Here is an 18,691-nt window from a genome sequence, read left to right as displayed (position 1 = left end):
TCAGTGTAGATGTGTGTCTTTATTTGCTATAAAATGATGCTATAAGTAGCTCTGACAATATATGTTAATACTTTAAGTTAAAAACCCATCATGTCCTTTTTACTGTGAGGTCTGTAACCTGTAGCAGCTCAGATAAGATCTGTGTCTTATTTTCTAGACTGAGAAATGAAACCAGGGTGTTCTTGGTTCAGCTCGAGTGGACGGAGAAGAGGAAGAGATATTTTCTCTTTTCAGTCCTGGATGTTGAGCAGAGGTTACGTGTGTGTTTTCCTCTTGTCGTCAAAGAGGCTGCGCAGCAGGTAGACCTGCACGCAGGACACAACCACCATCACTACCATGTTAGTGAAGGACCAGACGTTGACACGATCGAGGTTGCTCTCCTGCAGGTTGCGGTCACGCGCCTCAAAGGCCTTCAGAACCGCCTGGATCTGCAGACTCTTCCCTAATCTCGCCTTCACACTGTTTATCGTGTCCTAGAGAGAGAGAGAGAGAGAGAGAGAGAGAGACAAGCAGAGAGATTGAGACAAGCAGAGAGAAAGAGAGAGAGACAAGCAGAGAGAAAGAGAGAGAGACAAGCAGAGAGTGAGAGAGAGACAAGCAGAGCGTGAGAGAGAGACAAGCAGAGCGTGAGAGAGAGACAAGCAAAGAGAAAGAGATTGAAACAAGCAGAGAGAAAGAGTGAGACAAGCAGAGAGAGAGAGTGAGACAAGCAGAGAGTGAGAGTGGGACAAGCAGAGAGTGAGACAAGCAGAGAGAGAGACAAGCAGAGAGAGAGAGAGTGAGACAAGGAGAGAGAGAGTGAGACAAGCAGAGGGAGTGAGACAAGCAGAGAGTGAGACAAGCAGAGAGAATGAGACAAGCAGAGAGTGAGACAAGCAGAGTGAGCTCCAAAAACACACACAGATCTAAACAATGTGGAAGAGTCAGACAGGCTGAAGGAAACAGATCGTTCTCCTGTCTGATTGACAGCTTTGATTTCTTTTGTGCTTCCATGATTGATTTAACATGAACATGATTGACATGATTGAGCAATGATTTAATACTCACTCTGTGCAGGATTTCAGAGGTTTTTGTGATTGTTGCATTTTTTTTTTTTTTCTAAAATTTGCAATGTATCTTGAGATTTGTGAACTTGATTTTTGTTTAAAAGTACGTGAACTGGTGACATCACAAGCACTGGATTCTTCTTTTAAAAACCTAACATTTAAGACAAACATGCAACGACTTTCTATGAGAACAGAACACATGTTCCACAAATGGGAGGTCTTTGGCTGAAGTTCTGTTGATGTGATGTATAATGTTCTGTGAGGTCAGTGAAGGTGTCTGAGGTTCTGTGAGGTCAGTGATGTCTGAGGTTCTGTGAGATGTTCTGGATGGTTATAGACATGATTATGACGATGCCTCTCTGTCCACACCTCCATACTCTGAGTATTACTCTAGTCTTTAGTAAAAACGAATCCTTTTGTGCTACTTCAGAAACACTTCCTGCACATCTGCGGTTTCAATCTTGAACTTCCTGAAACAAAAATCATAATCTGGAACCTATTTTTATCCTGTGGGCCAAAAGCAAGCGACAGAACTGCTGAGCGTTGAAACATTCAGGCTCTGCACTTGGCAAATTCTGCTTTATATTTGATTTATTCTCACATTGACAAAGCGCTCGCTTGATTTCTCAATCCTGAGGTATAAAGACACCAACAAACTAAAGCTGAAGTATTTTTTCCCATTAAATCATATGTTTTAAAGTTCGTGCTCTAATTTAGGTGCTGCATTAAAAATAACATTTTTGCCACATGCCTCTGCCGTACTTTTAAGTCCCAGTTTCCATTAATACTTGTTGTAATTTATGCTGACCTGGTGAAATGGCGTAATGATTCCAGTAGAAAAGTCTTGCTTCCTTCTGTTGTTTTGCAATAACATCTGATCTAGCATGATTCTTTTCATGGTTTGAGAGGTATTCTCAATGCAAGGTTGCTAAGAATGTGTGTGTTCTCTCACCATGATGTCTTCCAACTTCATGTCCAGCAGGTCAGCACCTTGCACGTACTCCTTCCAGCTCTTGGGATCTTCTCCATCGTCCATGTTGTCCAGAATGAGCTCGAAGAAAATGATCTTCTCAGACACTGCGCTGAAGGTGTTGTCAAAGCAGAACATGTAGTCTCCCTCCTCCGTCTCCACTCTGAGAAAGAACACCAGATATCTAATGTTGATGATGATAATAATAAGAAAAATAATAACGCATGCAGACATGAAGGAGAGTAAAAAAACCTACGTATGAACTCCGTCAGACTTCCTGAAGTCTGAGGCCAGAATGTGACCTGTAGGAGAGGACAGGTAGAAATCCACGTCCAGTCCTGCTCCATCCAGGACCTGCAGATTCAACAACACACACAGAGTCAGGTATGATGGAAACTCTCCTCTCCAGGAGGAATTTGTTCAGACCACAATCCAACATCAAAATACTCATTCTCAAGCTCAAGTAGCCACTTCTGGATTTACCTGAATTTACTCTGAGTGCTCTGAAGAGTTCTCCGGTTTTGCATGAATATGCATAGAGGCAGACATGAATTATTCATCATGTACAAAACACTGAGCAAAACACACGACTGCTTACAAACAGACTTGATTAACAAACATTCTCCGTCTTGTCTTTACCCAGATGGTGCACTTATTCAAACGAGAGTGTGGAACGTTGGACACTTCATGCACTCAAAGATTGCAGCTTTGCTTGTGGAAAGGAAAATCTTTTCAGGAGGGATCACAACTATATGAAACATCTATATGTTCATCAGCATCATCACGGTTTCCAAAAATCTCCACACAGGAACTTAACCATAACGACTCTTTAAACCAAGCACAGATCCCAGGAGACCCCGAGACCACCACATGGACGAGTGACCCTTTGCCTGTAACTCTGATAACTTCAGATACATGTTTCACAATACTGTTCGGATTGTGCCACAAATCTGCACTTTAACACGCTCGCTCAAAATGGCCACTTTATTAAGGACATTCACGAAATGATCCAAGGCTCACTGAAACTAGACAGGTGAAAACCGGAACAATGTTTTTGATTCGGGACAGGAGTGTGTTACAGTCGCAGTCAGGGTAGTGCCTCGACGAACAAGGGTCCAAACAAGGTTTAGGGATGTGACCTCTTCAGCTGTTCAGAAAAAGAAAGAAAAGAGTAAAACGTCTGCTACATGCATATAGATCGCAAAGTCATTCTGAACGTCGACTGATTGCTTAATAAATTCCTTCGTGACTCTCCATGAAGTTTCAGGTCCACATCCAGTTCACTCCTAATTATGATAAAAGTAGTTAGCTCTGTTTCTGGAGTTTTGGTGTATGTAAACATTTAAGCCATTGGAATACTGATATAGTGGAAAAAGCTGAATTAAATCAGTTTGTATATGAAAATATCCAGAAAAACCTACAGTCACATAAATAGTGTGTTTTGAAAAACTGAGATAAAAAAATCTGTAGCTTAGGCGCATGTACACTTAATATTGTAGATGACATAAGAGTTACACCCCGATGCCACCTCATGTCTGAAAACCTGCCCCCCTTTTTTTCACCTATACTGTGAACGGAATATTTACCTTTCTCTAGTTTAACAGACACATTTACCCAGAGTGACTTACAATTTATACAACTGAGCAATTAAGGGTTAAGGGCCTTGATCAAGGACCCAGCAGTGGCACTTGGTGGAGCTGGGATTCAAACTCATGACCTTCTGGGCCTTAACCACTACACTACTTCCCTCCCCTGATTATTTCTTTCCTCTGGTTTAAAGTTAACATACGTTTCATTTTAAATGGTAGGTTTTATGGAAGTCTCTCTATAGCGCATCTTGTACCTTGTTCCAACATGAATTAGCAACAACATCCGTGTTAAAGTTGGAAATCTTATTAAATATTGATTTCAGTGATTGTTATTGAACGCGCACACACGCACACACACACACACACGCACGCACACTCACACCTAAAATAAATAAATAAATATATATATATATATATATATATATATATTTTTTTTTTTTTTTTTTTTTTTTTTACCTGATACTCTATTTCCAGAGATGCGTCTTTCTTCATGGTTTGGTAGAAACACTCCTTGTGTCCGGGAGGCAGTGTGAAGGTGAAGTCGCTGTCCAGAGACTGTGTGAAAGCGCCGGTGACCACAAACCACTCCGACACACACAGCCATACGTGCATTAACACTAATCCCCAACTCAACCGCATAATGACAACTAACAGTGTGAGAACAAAAACACCTCAAAGCCTAATAACTTTATATAAACTCAACTTTCCTGGGAAACTTCTGTGTGTGTCTGTGAGTGTGTCTGTGTGTGTGTGGACCAACTACTTCAGGACCCAGCAGCTCTGATTGATTGATTGATTGATTGATTGATTGATTGATTGATTGATTGATTTATTAAAATTAATAATTTAAGAAACTAATGAAAAAAATTATCTCCAAATTTAATCAGAAAATTATCCATTTATCCATAGAATTAAGTTATCCATTCAGGCGAATATCACAGACACCCTTAAAGCGTGGCATTATGGGAAATTGAGTCTTTGCTTCGAACTCGCGAACTTTGGACATTTTGGACATTTTGTATGTTTTACATGTATACTGACTATACATCGTCCATGTACATGATTTAAGGCAAGACTTATAATAATATTTAGGGTTAATAATTAACGACGACTGGCTCGAATCTTATTGGTCGGAAGGTGTGTGTTGTTCCAGCTGTGACGTGAACGATAGGTTTATATCAATGTGTTCGTTATTTAATAATAATAATAATAATAATAATAATAATAATAATAATAATAATACTGATCATAACAATAATATGACTTGTTTTGCATTGTTTGTACTAGGTTGCTATGCCTATGCCTAAACTTAGCCTATAGTCCTTAGCTCTGTGTTGTCTTTTGTAGACCTCCGTGAAGTTGGCACCCCTAAGACGGCACGGGGTGGGGAGTGACGTCACAGCTCCAAATTGTTTTTGTTATTTCTAAGAAGGGGAAATATACTTGACATTCATTTCAACGGCACAAACCGGCACAAATCGAGCACAAACGAATGACACCAGTTTTGTGTGATTTAGACGAACTGGGGTGGAGAGTGACGTCACCGTTCCCAAAAATATTTTGGTTATATCACAGGAAGGAAAACAGATACAGTGTTTGTTTTAACGGCACAAAGGGGCACAAATCGAGCACAAACGAACTAAGCCGGTTTTGAGCAATTTGGGCGATGTGGGGTGGAAAGTGACGTCACACGGTCAAAAAAATAATGTTTAATATCTCAAACACCAAACCAGCACAAACGTTCGTTTTTGCGGCACAAATCAGCACAAACGTAGCACAAACGAATGCCATAGTTTTGGTGATTATTTCTTTTTATGGGGTGCCAACTTCACGGAGGTTAAAGAAGCAGCGCTCCTGAGTAGAGGCCAGGTAAAGACCAAAAGATCAATCTGTTCCTTCCCCAGAATAATCACCATACTCTATTACATAGAATTTGTATTAGTATCATTTACAGAAAGTGGATACTTTATTAATACACAATTAGTTATATATACTGATGTCATATCTATTAAAATGAAAATCATGAACATTTAGGAGGGGGGAAAGCAGCTATTGCTTTGGTGATCCAAATGACAAGAAATAACAGACAGAACATGAGGACTCAGGACACAAAAGGGACAGGGGAGCTAGACTCACAAAGGTAGGAGAACATGGACAGTGTAAAAGAAATGAACAGAGTTAAATACTGAGCCTCATGTAGTCTGTTTTTTTTTTCAAGCTAAACAAATTGACAGCAAAGAAAATCTAGCTGCATACTTTAATTTAAACTACCCAAAAGTACAGTGGGTGGCACCAGGCCTCTTAGCTCTACATCAGGGTCATCTCTCTGACCACTGGTGGTTTTCTCTCTTTTTTCCATTTTTTCTATGATTGAAATGATAAGCAGTGAACTTTGTCAATTCAGGTGTATTTCAGACTTTAACATGAACTGTAAGTAAACATTTGAAACATTCGTTTCATATACAGTAAGAGCTCGATCACTGAGATACGTGATTTTTTAATTTGAATATTCGAAAGTGAAAATTTGAAACGGTGAGAATTTCAATTAATTTTGAAGACTCAATTAATTTGTCATACTGCAAGTGAAAAGTTTATTCTTTTTCCTTTACTGTTGCAAATTAATTTTTAACTACTTTCATGTAATTAGTTACTCAAACAGAGTTAATAATGAATTTCATTAATTTCTTTATCACTACCTGCAGATTATCTAGCAGTGACAGTCAAGTTAAATATTCACACACACACACACACACACACACACACACACACACACACACAGAGAAAATAATAATAATAATAATAATAATAATAATAATAATAATAATAATAATAATAATAACAGAGTACAAGGATTCAGAACAATGGCAGGAAAAAAGTATTTTATATATATATATATATATATATATAAATAATCAAACAATATATAAACAAACAAAACTAAAGACACACGCTAACGGACACCCACAACTCGCACTGTCCGTCTGTCTGTCTCCAGTATACATGTGCTTTACGCAGCACAAACGGGGCTCCGTTACAATTACTACACACAACACTCAGCCGCTACAAATACATTAGTGTAATTCACAAGGTTCTCCCGCAACTCGGTAAACACGACTTACAAGCCCCGTGCCTCTTTTTGTCTGGTTTTTACACGCCACATCGCCCCAAATGCGCTGCAAGCCGGAGCGAGCCCCAGACGCACCGTACACTTTTGTGCTCGCTGCGCGACATTGTCTTTTTTCCCGAGACTCGACGCGAGCTCGTAGCGAGCAACAAAGTCCCTGCTCAACAAACATGTTGCTGAACGCTCGGGATCTTGTCTGCAGCGTCGTATTTTCGCCGAGAAACGCCATGAGAAAACACACTTGTCACTGTGTCTCGGAAGCGCAGACATTCAGCCACGGCCGGGTTGAGTCTACAACGTTCTCACGCTTACTTTTAAGGCCAGCCCCCCCGGTCGAGAAGAGGAAGGTTCCTGTGTTTACACAGCGTACAGCGTTACACTCGTTTATTCTACTATTAGCTCCTAGAGATAGAGAGAGAGATGGCTGAAGTCGCTCCCGCTCCTGCGCCGGCCAAAGCGCCCAAGAAGAAGGCAGCTTCGAGGACCAAGAAAACAGGCCCTAGCGTCGGCGAGCTCATCGTCAAAGCGGTTTCCTCGAACATGAACTTTTTTTTTTCCATGAACTTTATGTTCATGTTCTGTAATGCTGCTTTGAGACACTGTCCATTGCTAAAAGCACTATACAAATAAATGTGAATTCATTTTCAATTACTCTTCCTAACCCTCACCACAATATTCCTAACACAAACACTGTACTCTTTATCTGCGAATCATTTCTCTAAAGCAGATTCACATTTACACACACACACAAAAAAAGTGATGTTTATTCAATAATCTCAACCTCACACACAAAAACGAAAAGCTGCTCATATTTCAGAGAGAATGTGGTGGCTCTTAAAAGAGCCTTTGTGTACATTAGCCAGAATTGAGATTTAAGCGCGCTCTCCGCGAATACGGCGGGCCAGCTGAATGTCCTTAGGCATGATGGTCACTCTCTTGGCGTGAATGGCGCACAGGTTGGTGTCCTCGAACAGACCGACCAGGTATGCCTCGCTAGCCTCCTGCAAGGCCATGACGGCCGAGCTCTGGAAACGCAAGTCGGTCTTGAAATCCTGAGCGATTTCTCTCACCAGGCGCTGGAAGGGCAGCTTGCGGATAAGCAGCTCAGTAGACTTCTGATAACGGCGGATCTCCCTCAGAGCCACGGTGCCGGGCCTGTAACGGTGAGGCTTCTTCACGCCGCCGGTAGCCGGGGCGCTCTTGCGAGCAGCCTTAGTGGCGAGCTGCTTCCTGGGCGCTTTGCCACCAGTGGACTTACGGGCGGTCTGCTTGGTTCTTGCCATAGCGTCGAGCTGTGAACTTCACGAAGAAAAAAACACAATAAACGTTGCTGGCGAACGCTGTGTTTTTAAGCCCTAACGCCGCCCTGTTCTCATTTGGCGTATTGAAAGCACACGTCTGCCATTGGATAGAACGCGTTACGTCACCTGATGACTATTGGACCGTTCTCTGTCCCGGACACAGTTTGAAACCCAAAGCGCCCGCCTCTATTCTATTGGCGGTCTCAGTAACACAGCGCTTTTGTTCTCTGTCAGCAACCTACTGCCTCTTTATGTCATTTAGAGAGCAGGCTTCATTATCTTTATTATTATCGTCTGTCATCAGTCTTTAAACAAGATCAGATATTATTAACAGAATATTTTAATGCTTATTTGGGGAATTGTCTTTATAAGTTCACTCACAGTATTAATAAGTAGGATGAAATTGCACTTTTTCAGTAAAAGTGGGTGGCTCTTAAAAGAGCCTTTTGGGGGGGTGAGAAACGCAGCGGTGAGCGAGCGAGTTTACTTGGTCTTGACGGCCTTCTCAGTCTTCTTGGGCAGCAGCACGGCCTGAATGTTGGGCAGTACACCTCCCTGAGCGATAGTCACTCCTCCGAGCAGTTTGTTCAGCTCCTCGTCGTTACGCACAGCGAGCTGCAGGTGGCGGGGAATGATACGGGTCTTCTTGTTGTCACGGGCGGCGTTACCGGCCAACTCGAGAATCTCAGCGGTCAGATACTCGAGCACGGCGGCCAAGTAAACCGGAGCGCCGGCACCGACGCGCTCGGCGTAATTACCTTTACGCAAAAGCCTGTGCACACGACCCACGGGGAACTGCAGTCCGGCCCTGGATGAACGAGTCTTGGCCTTAGCCCTCGTTTTACCGCCGGTTTTGCCTCTTCCGCTCATCTTGTAGCTCAGATAGGTAGTTCAGATAGGTTCTAAGAACAACACCGAAATAACAGCGCTGTTCTTCTAGCACTCTGTTATATAACCAACACATCAACTCTCTTATTGGCTAAGATCCTTGTGACGGAAGAACCAATCCGAAACACGCCGTAGAATTCCAGCGTCAGTCCATCATTGTATTCTACGCCACACACCCCACCCACTCCCTGTGTGTGTGTGTGTGTGTGTGTGTGTGTGTGTGTGAGTGAGAGAGAGAGAGAGAGAGAGAGAGAGAGAGAGAGAGAGAGAATGAATGAAATAATAAAAAAAAAAGACTAAATGTATATCCTGGTAGAGAGAAAATATTTTGTCAACTGATTTATAATCAGTAGCTTGATTATTCGCTGATTTAATATCTATAAAAGCATATATTAGTATAGAATAAAGATAAATGCACATGGATTTAAACTGTAAACTGTCCAATTCTCCTTAGTTGTTCACACGTTTATGTGAAGGTGAATGTACAACTCTGTAGCTGCCTAAACACTCGGTACAGAATCCAGTAAAGTCATCATTTTGTTTGTCATGCCTATCAGAATAGGAAACAGGTCTTTAAGGGAAAATATGGGTGACTCTTAAAAGAGCCGTTTGAGGAGTAAAAAAAACCTAAGAAACACGTTTACTTCTTCTTGGGAGCCTTTTTGGCCTTCGCCGCTTTGGGCTTTGAGGTCTTGGGCTTTACAGCTTTTACCTTCTTGGGGGTCGCCGGCTTTTTGGCCCTCTTGGGGCTCTTGGTTGTCTTCTTGGGGGCCGCCGGCTTTTTGGCCTTCTTGGGGCTTTTGGTAGCTTTCTTGGCGGCAGCGACGGGCTTCTTCGGAGACTTTTTGGCCGCGGGTTTCTTGGCCGCTACTTTCTTGGGCTTCTTAGCCGCGGCGGGCTTTTTGGCGGCCGCCTTTGTCGCTTTGGGCGCGGCTTTCTTTGCGGGCTTCTTAAGTTCGGTCTGCTTCTTGTTCAGCTTGAAAGATCCAGACGCGCCAGTCCCTTTGGTCTGCACCAGAGTGCCTTTAGTAACGAGGCTCTTGACGGCGAGCTTGACGCGAGAGTTGTTCTTCTCCACGTCGTATCCGCCGGCAGCCAAAGCTTTCTTGAGGGCGGCAAGAGACACGCCGCTCCTCTCCTTGGACGAGGAAACCGCTTTGACGATGAGCTCGCCGACGCTAGGGCCTGTTTTCTTGGTCCTCGAAGCTGCCTTCTTCTTGGGCGCGTTGGCGGGCGCGTTGGCCGGCGCGGGAGCGGGAGCGACTTCAGCCATCTCTCTCTCTAGGAGCTAATAGTAGAATAAACGAGTGTAACGCTGTACGCTGTGTAAACACAGGAACCTTCATCTTCTCGACCGGGGGGGGCTGGCCTTAAAAGTAAGCATGAGAACGTTGTAGACTCAACCCGGCCGTGGCTGAATGTCTGCGCTTCCGAGACACAGTGACAAGTGTGTTTTCTCATGGCGTTTCTCGGCGAAAATACGACGCTGCAGACAAGATCCCGAGCGTTCAGCAACATGTTTGTTGAGCAGGGACTTTGTTGCTCGCTACGAGCTCGCGTCGAGTCTCGGGAAAAAAGACAATGTCGCGCAGCGAGCACAAAAGTGTACGGTGCGTCTGGGGCTCGCTCCGGCTTGCAGCGCATTTGGGGCGATGTGGCGTGTAAAAACCAGACAAAAAGAGGCACGGGGCTTGTAAGTCGTATTTACCGAGTTGCGGGAGAACCTTGTGAATTACACTAATGTATTTGTAGCGGCTGAGTGTTGTGTGTAGTAATTGTAACGGAGCCCCGTTTGTGCTGCATAAAGCACATGTATACTGGAGACAGACAGACGGACAGTGCGAGTTGTGGGTGTCCGTTAGCGTGTGTCTTTAGTTTTGTTTGTTTATATATTATTTGATTTTATATATATATATATATATATATATATATATATATATATATATATATATATATATATATATATACTTTTTTCCTGCCATTGTTCTGAATCCTTGTACTCTGTTATTGTTTATTATTATTATTATTATTATTATTATTATTATTATTATTATTATTATTATTATTATTTTCTGTGTGTGTGTGTGTGTGTGTGTGTGTGTGTGTGTGTGTGTGTGTGTGTGTGTGAATATTTAACTTGACTGTCACTGCTAGATAATCTGCAGGTAGTGATAAAGAAATTAATGAAATTCATTATTACCTCTGTTTGAGTAACTAATTACATGAAAGTAGTTAAAAAATAATTTGCAACAGTAAAGGAAAAAGAATAAACTTTTCACTTGCAGTATGACAAATTAATTGAGTCTTCAAAATTAATTGAAATTCTCACCGTTTCAAATTTTCACTTTCGAATATTCAAATTAAAAAATCATGTATCTCAGTGATCGAGCTCTTACAGTATATGAAATGACATTTCAAATGTTTACTTACAGTTCATGTTAAAGTCTGAAATACACCTGAATTGCTTATCATTTCAATCAGAGAAAAAATGGAAAAAAGAGAGAAAACCTCCAGTGGTCAGAGAGATGACCCTGATGTAGAGCTAAGAGGCCTGGTGCCACCCACTGTACTTTTGGGTAGTTTAAATTAAAGTATGCAGCTAGATTTTCTTTGCTCAATTTGTTTAGCTTGAAAAAAGAAATACTACACGAGGCTCAGTATTTAATTCTGTTCATTTCTTTTACACTGTCCATGTTCTCCTACCTTTGAGAGTCTAGCTCCCCTGTCCCTTTTGTGTCCTGATGTTCTGTCTGTTATTTCTTGTCATTTGGATCATCAAAGCAATAATCTGTCCATAGCTGCTTTCCCCCCTGCTAAATGTTCATGATTTTCATTTTAATAGATATGACATCAGTATATATAACTAATTGTGTATTAATAAAGTATCCACTTTCTGTAAATGACACTAATACAAATTCTATGTAATAGAGTATGGTGATTATTCTGGGGAAGGAACAGATTGATCTTTTGTCCTTTACCTGGCCTCTACTCAGGAGCGCTGCTTCTTTAGTGTCTTTTCATATAATAGTGAAGTCCTTTGGGGAGTTTTTCTTTTTGTTGTTTTTTCCACCCTTAAAATTAGCATAAAGCCTCATAGAGTCTGGTGTTCATTATATTTAATATAAAATCACATTCAATAACCAATAAACAAATATAATGAATTTACTGACAGTCACTATAACTCTAATGTATGACATTTTTAAATGCTGTCTAAAACAATTTTATAAAAATTGAAAATACATAATTTAGTCATAAAAGTCTTATTCTGTCCTTATTCTTATCCTAACATCCCCATGTTTGTTCTGCTCCTCCACAGTCACCTGCTATGAAGTTCAGGACTTAAGACTTATATCTTAGACCATAGGTCACTAACAGGCGGACCGCGGTCCGGGTCCGGACCCAGAAGCTGTCCAATACGGACCCGGACCTACAGCCAAAACAAAAGGTTACGATTTAAAACTCAACGAAGCGCTTCTATTATAACCGGCGCAGCTTTTGCAATCTTTACGGTAGTGGTAGTGGAAACGCACAGATACCACTGATACCACTCAGCCAATCAAGTCTGTGCATTCCTGAAGTAAACCCTGCGACTCAACAGTGCAAGACAGATGCGAGAGAATTAGAGTAAAGTTACACATGAATGAAAGATAGCGATACATGTAGAAAACAAAGGGAGAGAAACAGACGAGTCGGAAGGAGAAAGGGAGAGAAACAGTCGAGTGAGATGGAGAAAGGGAGAGAAACAGACGAGTGAGACGGAGAAAGAGAGAGAAACAGACAAGTGAGATGGAGAAAGGGAGAATAAAGAACAAATGGCGCTCTCCAAAAGAAGAAAAGTGGACAGCGAAAATAGAGCATTTAATCCAGAATGGACAGATTCATTTCTCTTCATACTTCACACTTCACACTAAAGCAGTGTGTCTCATATTTTCAGAAACCGTGGCACTTATTAAAAGTGGCAATGTGAAACGCCATTATGAGACAAAACATAGAGGTTTTGAACAAACATATCCACTCAAATCTGAAGACAGCGTCCTTGAGACAGCGACTTCTGAGGGAACTCTCACTGAGATATAAATGGGAAAGTTAAGCACTTTATTTAAACATACACAATATATATATATATATTTATATATATATATATACGTATATTCATTCATTTCATTCATTTTCTACCGCTTATCCGAACTACCTCGGGTCACGGGGAGCCTGTGCCTATCTCAGGCGTCATCGGGCATCAAGGCAGGATACACCCTGGACGGAGTGCCAACCCATCGCAGGGCACACGCACACTCTCATTCACACACTACGGACAATTTTCCAGAGATGCCAATCAACCTACCATGCATGTCCTTGGACCGGGGGAGGAAACCGGAGTACCCGGAGGAAACCCCCGAGGCACGGGGAGAACATGCAAACTCCACACACACAAGGTGGAGGCGGGAATCGAACCCCGACCCTGGAGGTGTGAGGCGAACGTGCTAACCACTAAGCCACCGTGCCCCCTTATATACGTATGTATATATATATATATATATATATATATATATATATATACGTATATATATATATATATATATATATATATATATATATATATATACGTATATATATATATATACGTATATATATATATATATATATATATATATATATATATATATATATATATATATAATCATACATATGTTCAGTTCTATGTAACATGACAATAAATATTGTCAAAAGGTTTTTGAATTGTACTGAATTTATTTGATTTGACAGTCAGATATTGATTGCTTGCAGATGTTGATACAACTACTAGGCTACTTATATATATAAATATATCGAAGCAAATATACATACATATATATATATATATATATATATATATATATATATATATATATATATATATATATATATATATATATATGTATATTTGCTTCGATGTGATAAAATTGTGATAATGATGTGGCCAAACAAAGAAAGCAAAAAACATAGTGTAAAATGTATACACAGTGTGTGAAAATCATTTTAAGATATTTTCAAATATTCTGAATATGATCTTCAGTCAAACCCAAGATATGACAAGACCAAGGATTTTCATTCATTTTCTGAATTTTTCACATCTAAGGGAAACTTTTTGGTGGACCCAGAGTTTTAGTGATACAGTGTTATGAAACCGAGTGAAAAGGAACTGAGTGAATAGGTTTAATCAAGTTAAAATGAAACATCTTTAGAATAGTGATAAAGAGCATGTCAAACCATTTAGACATTGTGCTTCTCCAGAAAGATGATAAAAAAAACACAATGGTTACAAATAGTTGAAGGTTACTATTATTAGTATTAGTATTAGGTTTTTTTTTTCTTCTTTTGTTTTTTACCCTGTGCAACTTTTGCACATTTTAGGATATTGCTTCTATTACTACTATCAACAACAACAACAACAACAACAACAACAACAACAACAGCAACAAGAAAACTAATATAAAAGCAATAAATGACATAATTAAAACTTACTGTTATGAATACTATTCGATCTTATATGTTGGCCAAATTTCAAAATTGCAATAATACATTTAGTTCTTAACTGATAATATTTCAAACTAGATTACAATTTTCATACAGTTAGGTCCATATATATTTGGACACAGGTACATTTTTTTCTTTTTTTAAGGTACTTGCCAAAAAATATTTAAGCTATAGATGTATAGGTATAGGTATTTGGATATTTAAATCCAAATTGGAGTAAGGGTTTAGGAATTACAGCTCTTGAGAGTAGTCAGCCCCTTTTTTAAGGGACCAAAAGTAATTGGACAATTGAACCAAAAGCTGTTTCATGGACAGGTGTAGGTTATTCCTTCATTATTTCTTCATCAATCAAGCAGGTAAAAGTTTGAGTGTATTCTACATGTGGTATTTCCACTTGGAATCTTTTGCTGTGAACCTACATCATGCGTTCAAACGAGCTCTCCATGCAAGTGAAACAGGCCATCGTTAGGCTTCAAAAAGATCAACAGTTTGGTACATTCTGAGAAAAAAGAATGCAATGGTGAGCTCAGCAACATAAAATGGCCTGGCCGTCCACAAAAGACAACAGTGGTAGATTATCGCAAACCATTCATAAACCTCAAGAATAGAAAGGCCAGATTAGACTTTGCCAAAAAAAATCTAAAAAAGCCTGACCAGTTCTGAAAAAGCATTCTTTAGACAGATGAAAAAATGATGCCAAATGCAGCAAAGTTGATTGGACGGCATTTCATAGTACAAATGGACAATGATTCAAAACACACTGCAAAAGCAACACAGGAGTTTTTTAAGGAAATGAAATGGAATATTCTGCAATGGCCGAGTCAATCACTTGATCTCAACCCGATTGAACATGCATTTCACTTGCTGAAGGCAAAACTAAAGGCAGAAAGACCTACGAACAAACATCAACTGAAAACAGCTGCAGTTAAGGCCTGGCAAACCATCAGAAAGGAGGAAACCCAGTCTCTGGTGATGTACGTGGGCTCCAGACTTCAGACAGTCATTGCCTGCAAAAAATTTTCAACAAAATATTAAAAATGAACTTTTTATTTATGATTATATTCATTTGTCCAATTACATTTGAGCCCCTGAAAATGGGCGGACTGTGTATAAAAATGGTTGCAGTTCCTGAACCTTTTACTTGATATTTTTGTTCAACCCCTTGAATTAAAGCTGAATGCCTTCTCTGCTCAAATATGCATCTTGTTATTTTTTTTTTTTCTTTTTTCATTTTCAATTTATTCTGTGGCATACATAGCCAAAAGCATGAAAATTGTGCCTGTGTCCAAATATATATGTACTTGTACTTAACTGTGTGTATATATATATAAGTTCAGTTATGTCTGTACATTCTGTACTGCTTTTGATCTTTTATTGTTTATGTAGTGGTTGGTTCTAAAATTCTGAATTTTGGTTCAACCTTTGTTTGCATACGGCATGTCACAGTGATTATTAACCAGTTTACATGTTGATTTCCAGATTCTGGCAGTCACACACAACTATCAGAATTACACTTCATTGCTATGCTTTCAGTACAATAGAGTGTACAGCATATCAGACTCTGTTGTTCAACTGTTGTATTGTTTATCTATAACAAACAGAGTCTACTTATATACAAGTACTCTAACATAGCTGTTCAAATGATGGCCACCAAAATCCCATTTGCAGTGAGGCCTGTGTCTAGATGTTGACTAAATACAGTATTTCAAGTAGAACAGTGACTTTTTGTTTTGACCCACATTTGATGTTTGAATTTTGACTTCAATGAGCTTTCCTTGTGAATAAGAATGAGTTTTAGAATGAGATTAGTGTTGGAGAAAATGTAGCTCACTTAGACTATAAACCTTATAGATTCTGTAATATTTTGTGTTTTACAGCTGATAAAATGACTCCTGAAGTTACAGGTTAATTGATTTATATTTATATACGTCTCTTTCTTTCTCTTTCACGTTGTGTGTGTGTGAGAGAGAGAGTGAAAAACGTGTAAGGTCTGGTGGTAGAAACAGGATTTTTTCCCCTTTTCTTTTGTCATAAAGCACAAAGTTGAGTGTAAAACGGCGGAAGGGGAACAAAGCACAGCAGACACAGTGGGGAGGAGTAAGTGTGTAGGTGGAGCGGAAGGAGGCGCTCCGCAGCAGGAGCTTTGGGATTATGACCAATAACACACATTTGTTCTCTTGTGCCTAATTACAATGTCAGCCTGTAAATAGAGCAGCCGCTAGGTGGCTGTTACTCATTCTCTCGCAGTTCACTCGAACAGCAGCACCATGCCTGAACCAGCTAAGACCGCGCCCAAGAAGGGATCCAAAAAAGCCGTGACCAAGACGGCAGGTAAAGGCGGCAAGAAGCGCAGAAAGACCAGGAAGGAGAGTTACGCCATCTACGTGTACAAAGTCCTGAAGCAGGTGCACCCTGATACCGGTATCTCCTCTAAGGCCATGGGCATCATGAACTCGTTCGTCAACGACATTTTTGAGCGCATCGCCGGTGAGTCTTCTCGTCTGGCTCACTACAACAAGCGCTCCACCATCAGCTCTAGGGAGATCCAGACTGCCGTGCGTCTGTTGCTTCCCGGAGAGTTGGCCAAGCACGCCGTATCTGAGGGCACAAAGGCCGTCACCAAGTACACCAGCTCCAAGTGAAGCGCGTTACCGCTGTCTTTATCTACACAAAGGCTCTTTTAAGAGCCGCCCACTTTTTCATACAAAGTGCAAATCTTCTTTGTGTGAGTGAGGGACAGAAAGACACTTTTTTTTTTTTTTTTTTTTTTTTTTTTTTTTTTTTTCTTCTTCACATATGTATTCCATCAGTACTACTGTATTTTAATTTGTAATTACAATTAGTAGCTTTGCTGCCTTTTTTTTTCTTTAAGCTTTATTGAAGGATTTCAAAGAACTCTTCAAAATTCTCACTTACAAGTACATCATGTGTTTTACAATCATACATTTGAATACAAAAATACAAAACTTGCATCAGTTACAAAAAAACAAATTTAGTCATCTGCTTTAAAATGTTACATATTACATATTTACAAGCATCTATCAGCAAAACATTTTTTAATAAAGTCCAAGGTCATTTGTCTTTTGATCGTCAGTTCATGTTCTTTTGCGTTTTTAGCTCAGTTTTTGTACACTACCTCAGCAGAAATATGGCACTGGTTACTAATCATTTTACATCTGGTTTTCCGAATTTTAGAATTGACAACACAAACAATTAGCCACTAAAGTTTCATCACATTTTTGTTAGCTTTGTGTTAAAAATTACATTACAATATTACAATACATTATTGTTTTTTTCATTTACATTTATATTTAAATCTAGGTTTTTTACTTTATGCCATTTCTGCTGATCATGTACAATTTCTCAAAATATGTTAAATTTCCATCCTCTTTAAAATCATTTACATTTACAGCATTTAATTATATCTTTATATTTAAATGAAAAATCTCTGTATACTAATTTATAAAAAAAAATTTTCTCGCTCTTCCTATCCTCTTTCTCCATGTTTTCATATCTCTTATACATTCAGTCCTTCTTTCCATTGCCTGTCACGTTTTTACAAAAAGCTATGTTTAATTTATTACCCAGCTCAGCAGCACCCAGACCTGCTACGTTTTTTGGTTTGTATAGAAATGTTTGTGTTGTAACTTCTCTATTGTTTCTCCATATAAAACAAGACATTTTATTATCATTTTATTGTCAGAGGGAAAGACAATAATTTAGATAATACAAATGTTTTAATTAACTGAATTCTTGATTTATAATTAGCTATTTCCAGTTTTCAATTTCAGTTTTTATTTAAAATTCTTTCTCTTCCCAGTTGTATTCAGCACATTTACTGTTTGTAATTGTTAAGCCTAATACTTTCACCTCTTCTTTGGTTTGGGTGTCTAGGGGTGGAACAACACTATTGCTCATCCATACAGCTTCTGTTTTGTTTTGATTCAGTTTAGTGCCAGATATCTTTTCATATTTCTTGAAATGTCTCATCACCTTTTATTCAAAGTGCATATTAATGAAAATTGTTATCATCAGCATAAGCTGTAACCTTAACCACTCTTCCTGCCGTTGTTTTTATACCTTGTACTCTTTCATCGTGTTTGATTTTGTGTGAGATTGGTCTAATTGCAGTAGTATTAGTATTATTAGTATTAGCAGTAATAGTAAATAAATAAAAATATTATTATTATTATTATTATTATTATTATTATTATTATTATTCGTAATAGTAGTAATAATTTATTTACTAAAAATTATAT

General features: G+C 39.3%; 4 protein-coding genes across 4 annotated transcripts in view; 1 reads left to right on the top strand and 3 right to left on the bottom strand.

Annotated features, from left to right (window-relative positions):
• LOC132843395 (transmembrane emp24 domain-containing protein 5-like) lies at positions 1-4,416 on the bottom strand. Its single transcript, XM_060866691.1, has 4 exons — positions 4,062-4,416; positions 2,273-2,370; positions 1,999-2,179; positions 1-473 (listed from the first exon to the last, which is right to left on the bottom strand). The coding sequence occupies exons 1-4, from the start codon at positions 4,242-4,244 to the stop codon at positions 255-257; spliced, it is 681 nt and encodes a 226-aa protein (XP_060722674.1). The 5' UTR covers positions 4,245-4,416; the 3' UTR covers positions 1-254.
• Positions 4,417-7,554: 3,138 nt separating this feature from the next.
• The window catches only part of LOC132843392 (core histone macro-H2A.1-like), a 38,692-nt gene continuing 27,555 nt past the window's right edge, over positions 7,555-18,691 (bottom strand). Inside the window, exons 3-4 of the mRNA XM_060866687.1 lie at positions 8,532-8,907; positions 7,555-7,928 (exon numbers count right to left, since the gene is read on the bottom strand). Coding sequence (XP_060722670.1) covers positions 7,602-7,928; positions 8,532-8,907 — 703 coding nt within the window. The 3' untranslated portion in view covers positions 7,555-7,601. The remainder of the gene's footprint in view (positions 7,929-8,531; positions 8,908-18,691) is intronic.
• Positions 9,559-10,191, bottom strand: LOC132843396 (histone H1-like). The gene has a single exon (XM_060866692.1). The coding sequence runs from the start codon at positions 10,189-10,191 to the stop codon at positions 9,559-9,561; it is 633 nt and encodes a 210-aa protein (XP_060722675.1).
• On the top strand, positions 16,671-17,074 carry LOC132843406 (histone H2B-like). The gene has a single exon (XM_060866702.1). It carries the CDS (start codon positions 16,700-16,702, stop codon positions 17,072-17,074), a length of 375 nt encoding a protein of 124 aa, XP_060722685.1. The 5' UTR covers positions 16,671-16,699.

This window comes from Tachysurus vachellii, chromosome 3, assembly GCF_030014155.1.
Source record: "Tachysurus vachellii isolate PV-2020 chromosome 3, HZAU_Pvac_v1, whole genome shotgun sequence".
NCBI classification, from domain to species: Eukaryota; Metazoa; Chordata; class Actinopteri; order Siluriformes; family Bagridae; genus Tachysurus; species Tachysurus vachellii.
This window is presented reverse-complemented; position numbering and strand designations above follow the sequence as displayed.

What these genes read in the sequence shown, in the direction of transcription:
- LOC132843395 (XM_060866691.1), bottom strand. Translation starts at nt 4,244, where the DNA reads ATGCGGTTGAGTTGGGGATTAGTGTTAATGCACGTATGGCTGTGTGTG. An exon ending in CTCTGGAAATAGAGTATCAG is followed by an intron (nt 2,371 to 4,061) that starts GTAAAAAAAAAA and finishes TTGAATCTGCAG; the next exon opens with GTCCTGGATGGAGCAGGACT. An exon ending in TGAAGTTGGAAGACATCATG is followed by an intron (nt 474 to 1,998) that starts GTGAGAGAACAC and finishes CTCTCTCTCTAG; the next exon opens with GACACGATAAACAGTGTGAA.
- LOC132843396 (XM_060866692.1), bottom strand. Translation starts at nt 10,191, where the DNA reads ATGGCTGAAGTCGCTCCCGCTCCCGCGCCGGCCAACGCGCCCGCCAAC.
- LOC132843406 (XM_060866702.1), top strand. Translation starts at nt 16,700, where the DNA reads ATGCCTGAACCAGCTAAGACCGCGCCCAAGAAGGGATCCAAAAAAGCC.